Source organism: Pseudophryne corroboree, chromosome 3, assembly GCF_028390025.1.
Source record: "Pseudophryne corroboree isolate aPseCor3 chromosome 3, aPseCor3.hap2, whole genome shotgun sequence".
NCBI classification, from domain to species: Eukaryota; Metazoa; Chordata; class Amphibia; order Anura; family Myobatrachidae; genus Pseudophryne; species Pseudophryne corroboree.
The window spans coordinates 579,914,739-579,929,715 of record NC_086446.1 but is presented as its reverse complement, the minus strand read 5'-3'; the positions used below and the strand labels follow the sequence as shown (position 1 = coordinate 579,929,715).

The window sequence follows — 14,977 nt, the reverse complement described above, 5'->3', positions numbered from 1 at the left end:
CAGTAGAGCTCCCCTAGTGTGCAACCAGTCTCCTCTGGGCACAGATTCTAACTGAGGTTTGGAGGAGGGGCATAGAGGGAGGAGCCAGTTCACGCCCATTAAAGTCTTAAAGTGCCCATGTCTCCTGCGGATCCCGTCTATACCCCATGGTCCTTTTGGAGTCCCCAGCATCCTCTAGGACGAAGGAGAAAAACCCTAACTCACCTGTGCTCAAGTAACACTATCCTTAAAACCTAGACTATTTTGGGTATATTTCTAAAGTGCGAGTTTACAGAAGTAGAGATGTTGCCCATAGCAACCAATTAGATTCTAGCTATTACCTGGTCTAGAAGGTGCTAGATAAATAAGTAGAATCTGATTAGTTGCTATGGGCAACATCTCTACTATCCAGCCCTCAGTGTGCCATGAGGACCGAAGTTGAGAAACACTGTCTTAAATGGTTAGTCTTCCTTATGGTCAAATGATATTTTAAGTGTGTTTATCAGGGGTCTGAGCAAATAAGTGAATTCAATATATCTCCTGCTAGCCTGTGATATCTCCTGTTTTATAGTGTGTGACGCTAGAACAACCTACGGCAATTCCATCACTGGAATACTGACAAGAGATAAGTGTGCTGACGGAAGGGGCCTATCCCCTGTGTGTTTATGTCATGAAGGACAGTGCTGCCTGTTCGGAGAGCATCATAATGACGTAGAGTGTGGAACAGCCTGAGAGCTTATTCAGTGGGAGGAACAGAGGACCTCATTCAACTTGGATCGCTACAGGTCTAAAAATGCGAATTTGACTACTATTGGAAGACTGCGCATGCGCTGTGAACAATGCGCGTGAGCCACATTGCGATCGCAGCCTCAGTGAAATGTGATTGATTTACAGGAAGTGACCATAAGTAGGTGTTGAACCAAAGAAAGAAAAAACTTTAGATTCCGTGCGCACTAAATTGAAATGCAGCTACACAATACACAGGTGTGTGTATCCACCAATCACACAGAAAGCAGACAATTGGTAAAAAATGTGTATTTAACAGTAGCGCTCTCCAACCACCATATTTAGACCTTCACCACCATAGTGAAACAAAAGAAATACAAATGATTCACCATGAGGATATGAGAGTACTTTGCCCTCCCTTTGCTTAAATCTGGACAGGCAGTTCCACCTGCTCCTCTCTTTGGATCACAAAACAAATAGAGAATATTCCAGAGGCCCAGAGGAAATCCACAATGGGATGGGATGTTTTTACTTCTCACTGGACACCCTAGACAACACTTTAAAAAGAGAGGGACATAGTGTAGCAGTCCTTAAAAATTGACACAGTTTATTCCACAGATCGCACTTACAAGACAAAAAGTTAAAAGAAGCATTTAAAATCAACTCCACTGGACATATCACCAAGATGGCATCTCTCCTCCTAGGGAATTCCTGTAACACCAGCTGGACACGGTGAGTGTGAGTGCCGGGCTCCGGATCCACAGCTCCACAAGAATCAGGAAAACCCCTCAGAGCGGATGGAGAAAGTCCGGGAGAACACAGTAACAAGCAGCGCTCAACGCGTATCGGACGATGCTCCTGATGAAGGACTGAACGTCCGATACGCGTGATATGTCCAGTGGAGTTGATTTTAAATGCTTCTTTTAACTTTTTACCAATTGTCATTAGTAGGTGTTAACATGGCGTTTCTAGGAAGTGGTTGGAAAAAAGCAGACGTGTCATGGCCATTTTCGGGGCATGTATGCTGCAATCGTTTGCGATTAAAAGCATGGCACTGGTGCAACTGCATCCGCATTATTCTGAGTAGGCATGAATCAACCGCAACTGTCGATGGTACTCTAGGGGTCATTCAGACCTGATCGTTTGCTGGCTGATTTTTGCAGTCCTGCGTTCGCATAGTCGCCACCCACCGGGAAGTGTATTTTAGCTGTGCAAGTGTGCGATCGCATGTGTAGCCAAGAGGTACAAGAACACTTTGTGCAGTCTCTGAGTTGCCCAGGACTTACTCAGCCGCTGCGATCACTTCAGCTTGTCCGGAGCCAGAATTGACGTCAGACACCCGCCCTGCAAACACTTAGACACGCCTGCATTTTTCCAACCACTCCCTGAAATGGTCAGTTGCCACCCACAAACACCTTCTTCCTGTCAATCTCCTTGCGATCGGCTGTGCGAATTGATTCTTTGCAAAACCCATCACACAGCAACGATCCGTTTTGTACCTGTGCAACGCGCCTGCGCATTGCAGGGCATATGCATGCGCAGTTCTGACCTGATCGCAGCACTGCAAAAAACGTTAGCAAGCGATCAGGTCTGAATGACCCCATCTGTGTCTGCATAGGGATCGCACCTCTGCGACTGCTTAAGCAGAGTTGCGATCACATCGGTGGGTGTATTTTAACATTTCTGGGTGGCTCTTCACATGCGATTTTTCACAGTAGTAGTTTTGAGACAATTGCAATTTCAGTCTCAATAGAGATCAATGCTGAATCTACCCCAGAGTTCCCAATAGCACAGTTTTATTTACTTCCATGAGTACAGGAAAACACAAATGTGCCTATTTGTGAAATGAAGGTGTGATATCCAACTTATTTTGTGACTTCTACATATTCTACTCTCCTTGGGTACTAAGCTCCTTTCTCATAGTGAATGTTGCATTGTCAGAACATAGAGAAGAACCTTTTATCTATACAATATATAAAAAAAAGTGCACAAGTAAAATGTGTAACATTTATTCATAGTAAAAATAGACTTTTTAAATAAGAGCAGAAGCGTGAACATACTGTAAGTACAGAAGGTAAATGTGACATATTACAGGGCAAGAGAAATACGGCCTGTGTATGCCTGAAGATTCTCCCACAGATATTTTACTATTAGTCCATTCAGTAAAACATATTTTTTAACTGTGTACAAGTGTCCGATTAACGCTCCAATGTTGCCAAGATGAAAAAAAAAATCAGGGGGAATTTTTTTGTTTTGTTGTTTTATTTAAGGAATATGTTGGATTTGAGCTAAAGAACTTTTGGATCCTCCAATCCTCATTCCTTGCAGTTCTGAAAGGAGATCCCACCAAACTGATTCATATAATAGATATAGGCACAAAGAGTACTCAGCAGTGTTGATTGTGACTTACTGCCACCGTTTACTCTGAAATCAACTGTATTATTGAAGAAAGGAAATCCATGGTTCCTCTGATGAACTAAATGTCACGCACCACAGTAGCATCTATTATGTTTTTTGATGGATCCGGATATCCCATATTTCAAAGAGTCTCTTAACAACAGGTCGCTATTGTCCACTAGCCGATTTGGTTCTTTGGGCTAGTTCTTGTGTTGGAGACATCCTTGTAGTCTCTGGGAGAAAAGGTTTCTGAGGTTCAGATCCTGTAGATTGTTTCTGGTCTACAGATTGGCTACCATATGCACTGTCAATCATCTCTGTAAATAAGAAGAGATCTTCAATTACCACAAATGCATGTAGAATTCCACAGCAATTATGCTAGAATATATGTTGTCCAGCTAATTGTTAGATGGTTCCTAACATTGCAGAACACAGCTGGAAAATAGGATTGTGAACATACCACTCCCCCCCACCTCCAACACCAATTACCTGAAGCTGGCAGCAGGCTATGGGGGTCATTCCGAGTTGATCGCTAGCTGCTTTCGGTCGATCTGCAGCGATGAGGCAAAAAACCGGCACTTCAGCGCACGCGCGTTGTACTATTGCAACGAACGATGTAGTTTCACACAAGGTCTAGCGAAGCTTTTCATTCACACTGCTGGCCGCAGAGTGATTGACAAGAAGAGGGCGTTTCTGGGTGTCAACTGACCGCTTTCAGGGAGTGTTTGGAAAAAACGCAATGCCAGGAATAACGCAGGTGTGGCTGGGTGAATGCAGGGCGTGTTTGTGACGTCAAAACAGGAGCTGAAAAGTCTTAAGTGATCGCAAGCGCTGAGTAGGTATAGAGCTACTCTAAAACTGCACAAAAAAAGTTTGCCGCCGCTCTGCGATCCTTTCATTCGCACTTCTGCTAAGCTAAAATACACTCCCAGTGGGAGGCGGCATAGTGTTTGCACGGCTGCTAAAAACTGCTAGCGAGCGAACAACTCGGAATGACCACCTATGACTGCTGGTAGCCTCCATAAGGCAACACTTTGTTACAGAGGTATTTAGTAAATAGGGTTTATTCACTAAAGTAAACATTTTTAAAAAGGCAGATTACCTGCAGCATTGAATGTAACATAGCAATATGTGCTTGATTTTGCGTATACTGCTACAGCCCTTTTAATTCCAGCCATCAAGAGACTGAGGCTTTGAAAATCCGATCTTTAGTAAGTATACCCCTAAAGTGGAGTACACACCTGTACAATCTATGGCCCAAACACCTGATATCGGGTGGACAGGCCGTTAACTGTATAGATGTGTATGTGGTACCACTGCAGTAGCGTCAGCCAATAAACAGCTTACAACACTGCTGCAACAGTCAGGATCAGGAGGTTGCATCTTATGTGCTGTGTAATACCTCTCCCGATCCCACAGAGGAGCCGCTCACCTTCCTGCTGCTGCCACTACCTGACAGGGGATCACAGCGATACACACAGCTCGGCTGATTGAAAGCGCGATCATAAAAGTATGTACCGAGCTTTAGGTGATTCAGCACTAACTGGCTCTTGGCTTATGTTTTAAAGGAACACCCATTTAATCTTATATTGGATGGTTCACTGCAGAAATACAGCTCTCTTACTTGCCAGGGGCATGCAAAAGAAGTGTATTATTATCTGCAGGAAAGAAAATCCTTGTTTCTAGGAAACTGAAATGCTACTTTTGGGGTTTGTACAAGGAAGTGGGGAATAGCTGTAGAAGGCTGTATTTAGATCAGCCAAAAGAGATGTCTATAGGGGATTACGCCATGTAATGCAACAGCAGTACCGCAGAAGACAAAGCCTCTCCTTTGACAATTAAGAGATAAACACTATCTCTGTTTCATTAAAAAAATAGGATTTTAATACCTACCGGCAAATCCTTTTCTCGTAGTCGGTAGGGGATACTGGGATGGTCTTAGTACCATTGTGTATAGATGGGGTCCATTGGAGCCTTGGCACTTTAAATTTCTTCAGAGTGTGCTGGCTCCTCCCCTCTATGCCCCTCCTACAGACTCACTCTAGGAAAACTGTGCCCAAGGAGACAGACATACTTTGGGAGGAGGAAAATAGACAAGATAGTGGTGAGAGAACGAACCAGCACACAACAAAACAACGCTAGGGTAGCAACGCTAACCACAACTTGAAAATAGGGACAGCAACAGCAGACCTAACTACCAACACACAAGAACAACTGTTGCAGGAAAATAACGAAGCACAGAGGCAGGCACCCAGTATCCCCTACGGCAGAGGTTCTCAAACGCAGTCCTCAAGGCACCCCAACGGTCTTGGTTTTAAATGTATCCAATGCTTGGCCACAGGTGACTTAATTGGCACCTTAGTCAATTTGATTTAACCATCTGTGCTGAGCCATGGATATACCTAAAACCTGGACTGTTGGGGTGCCTTGAGGACCACGTTTGGGAACCTCTGCCCTACGGACTACGAGAAAAGGATTTACCTGTAGGTATTAAAATCCTATTTTCTCTTACGTCCTAGGGCAGAGGTTCTCAAACTCGGTCCTCGGGGGCCCACACAGTGCATGTTTTGCAGGTCTCCTCACAGAATCGCAAGTGAAATAATTAGCTCCACCTGTGGACCTTTTAAAATGTGTCAGTGAGTAATTAATACACCTGTGCACCTGCTGGGTTACCTGCAAAACATGCACTGTGTGGGCTCCCGAGGACCAAGTTTGAGAACCTCTGTCCTAGGGGATACTGGGATGGTCTTAGTACCATGGGGAAGTCCCAAAGCTCCCAGACCAGGTGGGAGAGTGCTGAGACCGTTGCAAAACCGATTGACCAAACTGAAGGTCCTCAGTAGCCAATGGGTCAAACCTGTAAAACTTAACAAACGTGTTCGAACCTGACCAAGAAACTAACTAGCATAGCTGCAAAGTCGAGACACCCCGGGTAGCCACCCAGGAAGAACCCAACCAACGTGTGGAGTAGGCCTGAACAGACCTCGGCAGCGGCAAAGCCGCTGAAGAGGAAGCCTGTTAGATCGTAAATCTGACTCAACATGCATTAGACTGCTTTGAAGCAGGAAAACAATCTCTGAAGCATCATAGAGAACAAAAACCTAGTCTGATTTACTGAGATGAGCAGTCTTTTTGACATAAATCTCCAAAGCCCAAACCACAACCAAAGACGTTGGTGTAACAGACGCGCCAGTGACAATCGTAACCACTATCGGCGAATTTATATGAAATGCCAAAACAACCTCAGGCATTCTCTATCCTCGTGAAACACCAGAGAAGTATTCTTACAGGATAAGGCCCCTAATTCCGAAACACGCCTCGCAGAGGCCAACAACATGATAGCCTTCCACGTCAAATACTCCATGTCCACCTTGAGGAAAGGTTCAAATCAATCCGATTTGAGTAAAGGACAGAACCAGATTGAGATCCCACGGTGCTGTGGGAGGCACAAAGGGTGGTCAAATATGAAAGACACACTTCAAGAACGTCTGGACTACTTGGAGAACAGCCAATTTTTTGCTGGAAGAAAAGTACAAGGCTGAGATCTAAACTGTTATGGAACCTAACGTAGGCCCAACATAACAGCCTGTCATGTCATATGCGATGATAATGTTTCAATGTGACCAGCGCTGCCCGGCTTGGATCACAGTCAAGATCACCATGCCCAGAATCTCTTTCCTGGCAAAAACCTCCCAATCAACTTCCATTCCATTAACGTAACCGTGGTAAGTCTGGATAGACTAACGGCCCTTGTGTAAGAAGATCATCCTGAATTGGCAAAGGCCAGGGGCCTTCGAGTGACAATGCCAGGAGGCCTGTATACTAGGCCCTGCGGGGCCAGTCTGGGGCAATCAGAATTGCCTGAACATTTTTCCATTAAGTCCTTCGAGAACTCTGGGAATTAGAGGAATTGGAGGGAACAAATACACCAACTGGTGACTCCACGGCATCGTCAGAGTGTCCACCGCTGCAGCCTGTGGATCCCTCGTCCTGGAACAGGAACGCAGAAGCTTCTTGGTGAGCCGAGAATCCAACATGTCGAGCAGCGGGCAGCCCCACCAATGAAATATCTGCCGAAACACTGGCAGGTGGAGGACCCATTCCCCCGGGTGCAGACCATGTCTGCCGAGGAAGTCTGCTTCCGAATTGTCTACTCCCGGAATGAGTATGGCGGAAATGGCCTTGGCATCCCGCTCAGCTCAGAGGAGGATCTTGGCACCTCTCTCATTGCAGCTCTGCTGTTTGGACCTCCTTGTCGGGTCATGTACGCCACAGTTTTCCGACCGTACCTGTATGGCCCGATACTGAAGGACAGAAAAGGCCTGCAGAAGGGCATTGTAAATCGCCCAGAGTTCCAGAACATTGATTGGAAGGGAGGTCTTTTGATCCGACCACCTACCGTGGAACCGAGCCCCTTGGGTCACTGCACCCTAACTTCGGAGGCTCGCAACCGTTGTCAACTGAATCCAATTCTGAATTCCGAAGTGTCGACCCCCCACTAGGTGGGAGATCTGCAACCACCATAAGAGGGAAATCCTGGCTTTTGGTGAAAGGCATATCATCTGGCGCATGTGCTGTGCAAATCTGAACCAGACCATTTGTCCAGCAGGTCCAGCTGGAATGCTCGTGCATGGAATATTTCGTACCAAATGGCCTCATAGGAGGCAATCATCTTGCCCAGTACACATATGCAAAGATGTAGTGAGATTCTGTTCAGCTTCAGAATGGAATGAACCATTGTCTGAATTGCCTTTGCCTTGTCCATAGGAAGGAACACTTTCTGAGACACCATGTCCAGAATCATTACCAGGAACCGAAGCCTCTGTGTAGGTTCTAGGCGGGATTTCTGCAGATTGAGAATCCACCCATGATCCGTGAGAAGTCGTATTGTATGGCTGATGCTTTCCATCAACTGTGCTCTGTACACAGCCATTATGTGGCGATTGTCCAAGTATTGAACGATGTCCACTCCCTGCTTGCGGAGTTTTAGCGACATCTCTGCTATCACCCCTGTGAACACCCTCGGTGCCGTTGAAAGACCGAAAGGCAAGGCCTGGACCTGGTAGTAACTGTCCCGCAGTGCCATCCTGAGGTAAGCCTGATGAGGCGGCCATTTCAGGATGTGAACATTCGCATCCTTGATATTCAGAAATACCAGGAATTCTACTTCCTCCAGACCTGCGACCACCGCTCTCAGAGACTTCATCTTGAAGTGGAACACTCGGAAGATCGTGTTCAGTGATCTGAGGTTGAAGATCGGCTGTACCGAACCGTCCGGTTTCGGTACCACAAACAGGCTGGAGTAATAACCCCTGTTTCGGAGGAACTGGAACAATGACCTGTTAACAGTTTTTGAATGTCTTCTTGCAAGGTTACTCTAGTTTCATGTGAAACTGGTAAGCCTGACCTGAAGAATCTGTAAAGTGGGAGTGTTTGAAACTCTAACCTGTAGCCCTGGGTGAGTAGGTCTTTCACCCAGGGGTCCTGGCAGGAGCCTGGCCAAAATGTGTCTGAAATATTTGAGGTGAGCTCCCACCTGTAAGGCCCCCGCAATCTAGGGCCAACCGTCATGCTGATGGCATGGAAGAGGCTGAGCCTGTGCACTGCTCCTGTGAACCAGCGGCTGCTGGTCTGCGCGGTATACCGCTGGGTCCTCTAGCAGAGTTGGAGGTACCTCTGGACTTGCCATTAACTCTGGCAACCCGAAAGGACAACAGAGTGGGGCCTGGGTAAGCATGTCCAGCCTGTGGGGCTGCAGACGAGAGATAGGTGGGTGAAATTCACTTGTTCAGTTCATCACCGAACAAAGCCTCCCACGTAAAGGGAAGGTTCTCTACACCTCTTTTGGAAGCAGCGTCTGCTGTCCACCGCAGCAGCCATAATGATCTACGAACTGACAGTTTGAGGCGGGATTTCTGCCTGCCATAGCCGTTGAGCGTGCATTGATCAGGCCTTTTTCCTAGAATGCTACGCACATAAAATATGCAGAATCCTGTACATGTCGCAGGATTGTGATAATCTCATCCTGAGGCATCGTGTCAAAACCTTTCAGTATATGGGGGGTCATTCTGAGTTGATCGCTAGCTGCCATTGTTCGCAGCGTAGCGATCAGGCCAAAAATCAGCATTTCTGCGCATGCGTATGCACCGCAATGCGCACGCGCGACGTACGGGTACAAAGACCTTTGTGGTTTTGCACAGGTTCTAGCGAAGCTTTAAGTCGCACGGCACAACGCAAGAAGAGGGGCATTTCTGGGTGTCAACTGACCGTTTTCAGGGAGTGTTTTGAAAAACGCATGCGTGTCGAGGAAAACGCAGGCGTAGCTTGGCGAACGCTGGGCGGGTGTGTGACGTCAAAAGCCAACCCTCCAACGTTAGAATCAACGCACTCGAAGAATAAGTCCAGGGCTGGTCTTGTTTTGCACAAAATGTTTTTGCAGGCGCTCTGCTGCACAGGCGTTCGCACTTGTGCAAAGCGAAAATACACTACCTGGTGGGCTGCGACTATGTGTTTGCACGGCTGCTAAAGACTGCTAGCGAGCGATCAACTCGGAATGACCCCCATTACCTTGTCCATTTAACAATGGTCCTTGTAATCATCTACATGCAATTGTGGGTCTCTGAGCAACTCCCACTGCTGTGTAAATGGATGCGAGAGTAGTCTCAATTTTATGATCAGCAGGGTCTTTTAAGGAGATAGCTCCAGGTACAGGCGGCACAATCTAAAGGGCTGTACTGACGGGGAGATTTCCCTAGAGATGTATGCTGAGCGGTCTAGCAAAGACCGCTCAGCACACATCTCTCCCCCCGCTTAGCACAGCGCGATGTGCTGAGTGAGGGAGGGACGGACACGGGGGTAGGGGGATGGGGACGCTCATTTCACCCAGCGGTGAAATGAGCAACCTGCTAGATTGTGCTTGCATGCAGGCCAATCTAGCACCGGCGATAGCGAAGCGCGGGACCGGGCTTCACTGTTGCTGGCAGCCCTACACACGGAGCGATGTTCAACTAATTTCTAATTTCTAGTCAGATTGCTTAGAAATTAGCTGAACATTGCTCTGTGTGTACCCTCCTTTACATGACAGCCAGGACATTGAAGTATCCACTGCAGGTGGATTTTTCCACACCCTCCTATCCTCAGGGGGAAAAGGAAAAAACATCAGCAACCTCATAGGGATCTGAAATTTCATGTCAGGATTAACCCACGTTACTCTAAAGAGTGTGTTTAATTCCTTTAAAATAGGAAAGTAGCAGGAGATTTTGTTTTTACATTAAAAAACAATACTTTTACTGTGTCTGTCTCCTTTATCAGGGATATTCAGGACATCTTGAATAGAGTAAATAAGAGCTTCCTCTCCCTGAGACAGTACCGTCCCCCATATCTACATCCACCTCCCTCTCTTCCAGATCTGGCATCTCGTCATCAGATCTGATCGCAGCAGCAACATTTTTCTCTAATGGGCAAAACATGTGCACTGCGAGGGGGGGGGGCAGATATAACATGTGCAGAGTTAGATTCGGGTGTGTTATATTGTTTCTGTGCAGGGTAAATACTGGCTGCCTTATTTTTACACTGCAATTTAGATTTCAGTTTATACACACCCGACCCAAATCTAACTCTCCCCCCCCCCCCCCCCCCCCAGTGGGTTTTGCCCAACGGCTAACAAATGTGCTGCTGCCATCAACTCTGAATTAGGTCCAATGTTTCCGAATACACAGCACATTAAAGTGGATTGGCCACAGCAGCAAGAGACTACACTGGGTTTCACTACCGTCTGCTAAGTACAGGAAAATGAGGCTACAGCAGGCACAGGTTCTCCAAACTAGCACAGTGTAAGATTGGAAAAATGTTGCCTGGTCTGGCAAGTCCTGATTTGGCTGCAACATGCAAATGCTAGTGTCAGAATCTGATGGCAGAGCCGGCCCTAACCAATATGATGCCCTAGGCAAGATTTTGGATGGTGCCCCCTAGCACCATCACTAGTTCCGCTTCTGACCTTGCACCCCTTTCCCCGCACCATCACCCCTCAACCATAGTAGTCCTCATGCTGGTGTTCCTACCCCCTTTATTTTAAATAAGAACAGTGCGCACATTCTGCACATAGCCCAAAAATGGGCGTGTTCTTGCTGGGAAGGGGCATGGCCACATAATAGTACCCCCAATCCAAATTACGCCACAGTACTGCAACTTTATTCACATTTTATCATGCGATAGTGTCCCTTATTCACATTATATAACACAGTAGTACCACTTTACCTTATATATGTTACTCCTTACAGTAGTGCGCCTTATTCACATTACATCACACTGAATTGCCCCTTATTCACATAACACCACACCATATTGCTCTTTATTCACATTAGACAACACAGTAGTGCCCTTTCTATACATTATGCCACACAGTAGATCACCTTATACACATAATGACCCACATTAGTAATGCCTTTATACACATAATACCAAAAAAGTAATGCCCCTTACACATGGCACACATTATTGTCCTTATAAACATAATGTGCCTTACATATTATTCCAACCTTTATTAATGCCCTTATACACATAATGTCCTTTACACATATGCTGCACATTATTAGTGCACTTATACACAAAATGACACTCATAGTGCCCCTTACACATGTCGCACATTATTAATGCATTTATACACAACACATATAATGCCCCTTACACATACGCCGAACACTTCTGCACAACCAACCCACCCACACACAGGACTCACATGGCCGCTAACACTGTGACCTCTGCCTCTACTTGGATACAGATGTGTCCTCATACATCCTGCCTCAATATGCCATGCAGGAGGAGATGGCAGCTCTGCTAACGTCGGGCGCCTTTTTGATGAAAATACATTTTATTTGCATTGCTATGTAGCTAGGATGCACAAGCAGCTTCTGCTGATTAAAATGACATGTGGCATGCCTATATTCCGTGTGATTTGAATACACTGTAACGTAGCATTTCATATGCAGATACAGCCGCAATCACACACAGATTATAGGCATGCCGCACATAATTTTAATCAGCAGAAGCTGCTTGTGCCTCTAGGCATCCAAATGCCCTAGGCATTTGCCTAGTTTGTCCATGCCTACGGCCGGCTCTGTCTGATGGGGTGGGGAATGTTTTCACTGCAAACACTAGGCCCTTTAATGTCAAATGGGCATTGTTTAAATGCCAGTCTGCATGAGTAGCGTTGCCGACCATGTGCATTCCTTTATGGACACATTCTACCTATCTTCTAACAGTCATAAATTACACGGCAAGCTACTTCCCTGAACATGCCAATGGGTTCGGTGTACTCCAATGGCCTCCAAAGTCACTAGATCTCAGTTCAATAAAGCACTGTTGGGCAGTGGTGGAATAGGAGATTTACAGCATGAATGTGCAGCCAACAAATCTGCAGCAACTGTGGGATATTATCATGTCAGCAAGGACCTTAGGGGGACATTTACAAAGCAGTGATAAGAGCGGAGAAGTGAGCCTGTGGAGAAGTTGCCCCATCAACCAATCAGCATCTCTGTATCATTTTATAGTATGCAAACTATAGCTGTTACTTCAGTGCTGATTGGTTGCCATGGGCAACTTCTCAACTGGCTCACTCCTCCGCTCTTATCACTGATTAGTAAATGTCCCTCTTAAGGAATGTTTCCTGCACCTTGATGACCTTCTGGCATGGAGAATTCAGGCTGTTTTGGGGCAAAGGACGGCTCCTACCCAGCATTACAAAGGTGTAAACTGCCGACTGCATGTATAACTGCCATTCTTTGAATTGTGCACACAGCAGCTGGTATGCTATCGATCGCAACGAGGCTGCTTCTAAGAACCATGTTTGTTTTTACCTTTATTCTAGATAAATACTGCATGTCTGCATTGTTACAGTCATGTAAATGTCAGTGTTACTACTTTTGTCTATGTCAACCTACATGATCCATAGACTGATTTAGTAGAGACACTCGCTGGCTACACAAAGGTACTGTATTACTAAATGTGTACACATCTATTGTCCATTATGCCTGCTATTTACAGTATGTAACTGTTGGGCAGAAGCATGCTCTTACTATCTGCACTGTAATACACTCAGCCACATTGAGCCTTATACAGCTTAGTATGAGAGTTCTAGCTACTGCTGGGTAACAGTTGGACTATTAGAAAATGAAAGAAATCTGTTCCTTCAGGCATGAGTATGTCAGTAAAGGCACCGATGATCATGTAGAATGTGAGCAGAGGTCACTAGTAATGGGGGATTATACCACGGTTGCTGCCATCAAAACAGCTAATTGGACTAGTGGAGTGAGACACACATATACACTTCTAATTAGAAGTCCATCAAGTTGTGCCTAACAGTTGTCAGCCTTAATTTTTCCATTGCCAAAATGACAGTGTGCAGTGACATGCCAAGCTTTGTGGAGTACAGGGTGACACTCCATCTGCCAAACACATTTAAACCTTTACAGGACCAGCTCCCCAGTCAATAAAAGTGTGGGGTTTTTTTTTTTTTTTTTTGCATGCATTGCAAAATGAAGAGATTAACACCAGTTAGGGGCAAACACCGGAATTGTAAGTGGTGGTGGTGGTGGTGTCCTATATTTACCTATATAATAAGAAATATATCACATTTAACTTGATATATTTTTTTTTCCTGCCTTTGCTGTTACAAATAAGACAATTTTAACAATAGTCCTACTTGTTATCAAACAACCTCTAAATGCGCATCACCTGATGCAGGGGGAGGGGTTGGAGTCTGATACCCCCTTAACTCACACTCGTGCCTTTGATGAATTTGCTTCTCTACAGATGGGGTCAGTGTGGGAAGGCTGGGGTATACGATCCATTGGCCACCTATACTTGTCGGGTATTTTAAAAACCTTTGACCAACTACAAACAGACTTCAGCATACCAACATCTCACTTTTACCGATATGTCCAGCTCCGTCATGCCTGCTCATCTCAGTTTGGTACTGCCCCACCTCCTCTCCAGACATCTCCTGTTCATTTACTTTTAAAGTCCATTGGACACTCCAAGGCCATTTCTGATCTTTACTCTGCTCTGCTTGGTGCCCATCACTCTCCCTTGCCTTTAATCCAAATGGGAAGTTGATTTGGGACCTATCTCCTCCGATAATTGGGAAGAAGCCCTGGGGGCTTCTCGAACAGCCACCACCTCTGTTCGCGTTCAACAAATACACTCGTTTATACTACATCGAGTATATATCACTCCTACTCGCTTATATAGAATAGGAGGGCGGGGTGACTCCAGGTGCCCGAAGTGTGTCTCCTTAGATGGCACCTTTTGGCACTTGTTGTGGTCTGTCCTGTAATAAATGCCTTTTGGCAAGATGTGATAAAGATAATAATCTCTACGGGTATACCATCGGATGTTATCACGCCCACTGTGTGTATTCCTGCTGTGATAGATGAGGAAATATTGGATGTACATTTTAGACGATATGTTCATAACTTATGTGCTCTTGCTAATGTGCCGATAGCGCGATCTTGGATGGCGCATACAGGCCATAATGTTAGTATCTGGATTCCCCTGGTGAACTCGGTTGTATCCCATGAGAAGTTTGCATACATCTCTAGGAAAGCCCCTGATAAACTTTATAAAGTATGGGGCAGATGGCTCTCCTCCTCGTTTAGTCAGGGCCTTCTTATATCTGCAGTTATCATGCTCAATGTGCTAATGCACCGTATACTGAGGGTTATTCCAAGTTGAACGCAGCAGGAATTTTGTTAGCAGTTGGGCAAAACCATGTGCACTGCAGGGGAGCCAGATATAACATTTGCAGAGAGAGTTAGATTTGGGTGGGTTATTTTGTTTCTGTGCAGGGTAAATACTGGCTGCTTTATTTTTACACTGC

The 14,977-nt window shown here is 45.8% G+C and overlaps 1 protein-coding gene across 3 annotated transcripts in view; it reads right to left on the bottom strand.

Annotated features, from left to right (window-relative positions):
* Positions 1-2,698: 2,698 nt before the first annotated feature.
* Positions 2,699-14,977, bottom strand: part of NFKB2 (nuclear factor kappa B subunit 2) — a 165,160-nt gene continuing 152,881 nt past the window's right edge. For all 3 annotated transcript variants that reach the window (XM_063961398.1, XM_063961397.1, XM_063961399.1), the window contains one exon: positions 2,699-3,419. In XM_063961398.1, the coding sequence (XP_063817468.1) occupies positions 3,271-3,419 (149 nt within the window). In that variant the 3' untranslated portion in view covers positions 2,699-3,270. The remainder of the gene's footprint in view (positions 3,420-14,977) is intronic.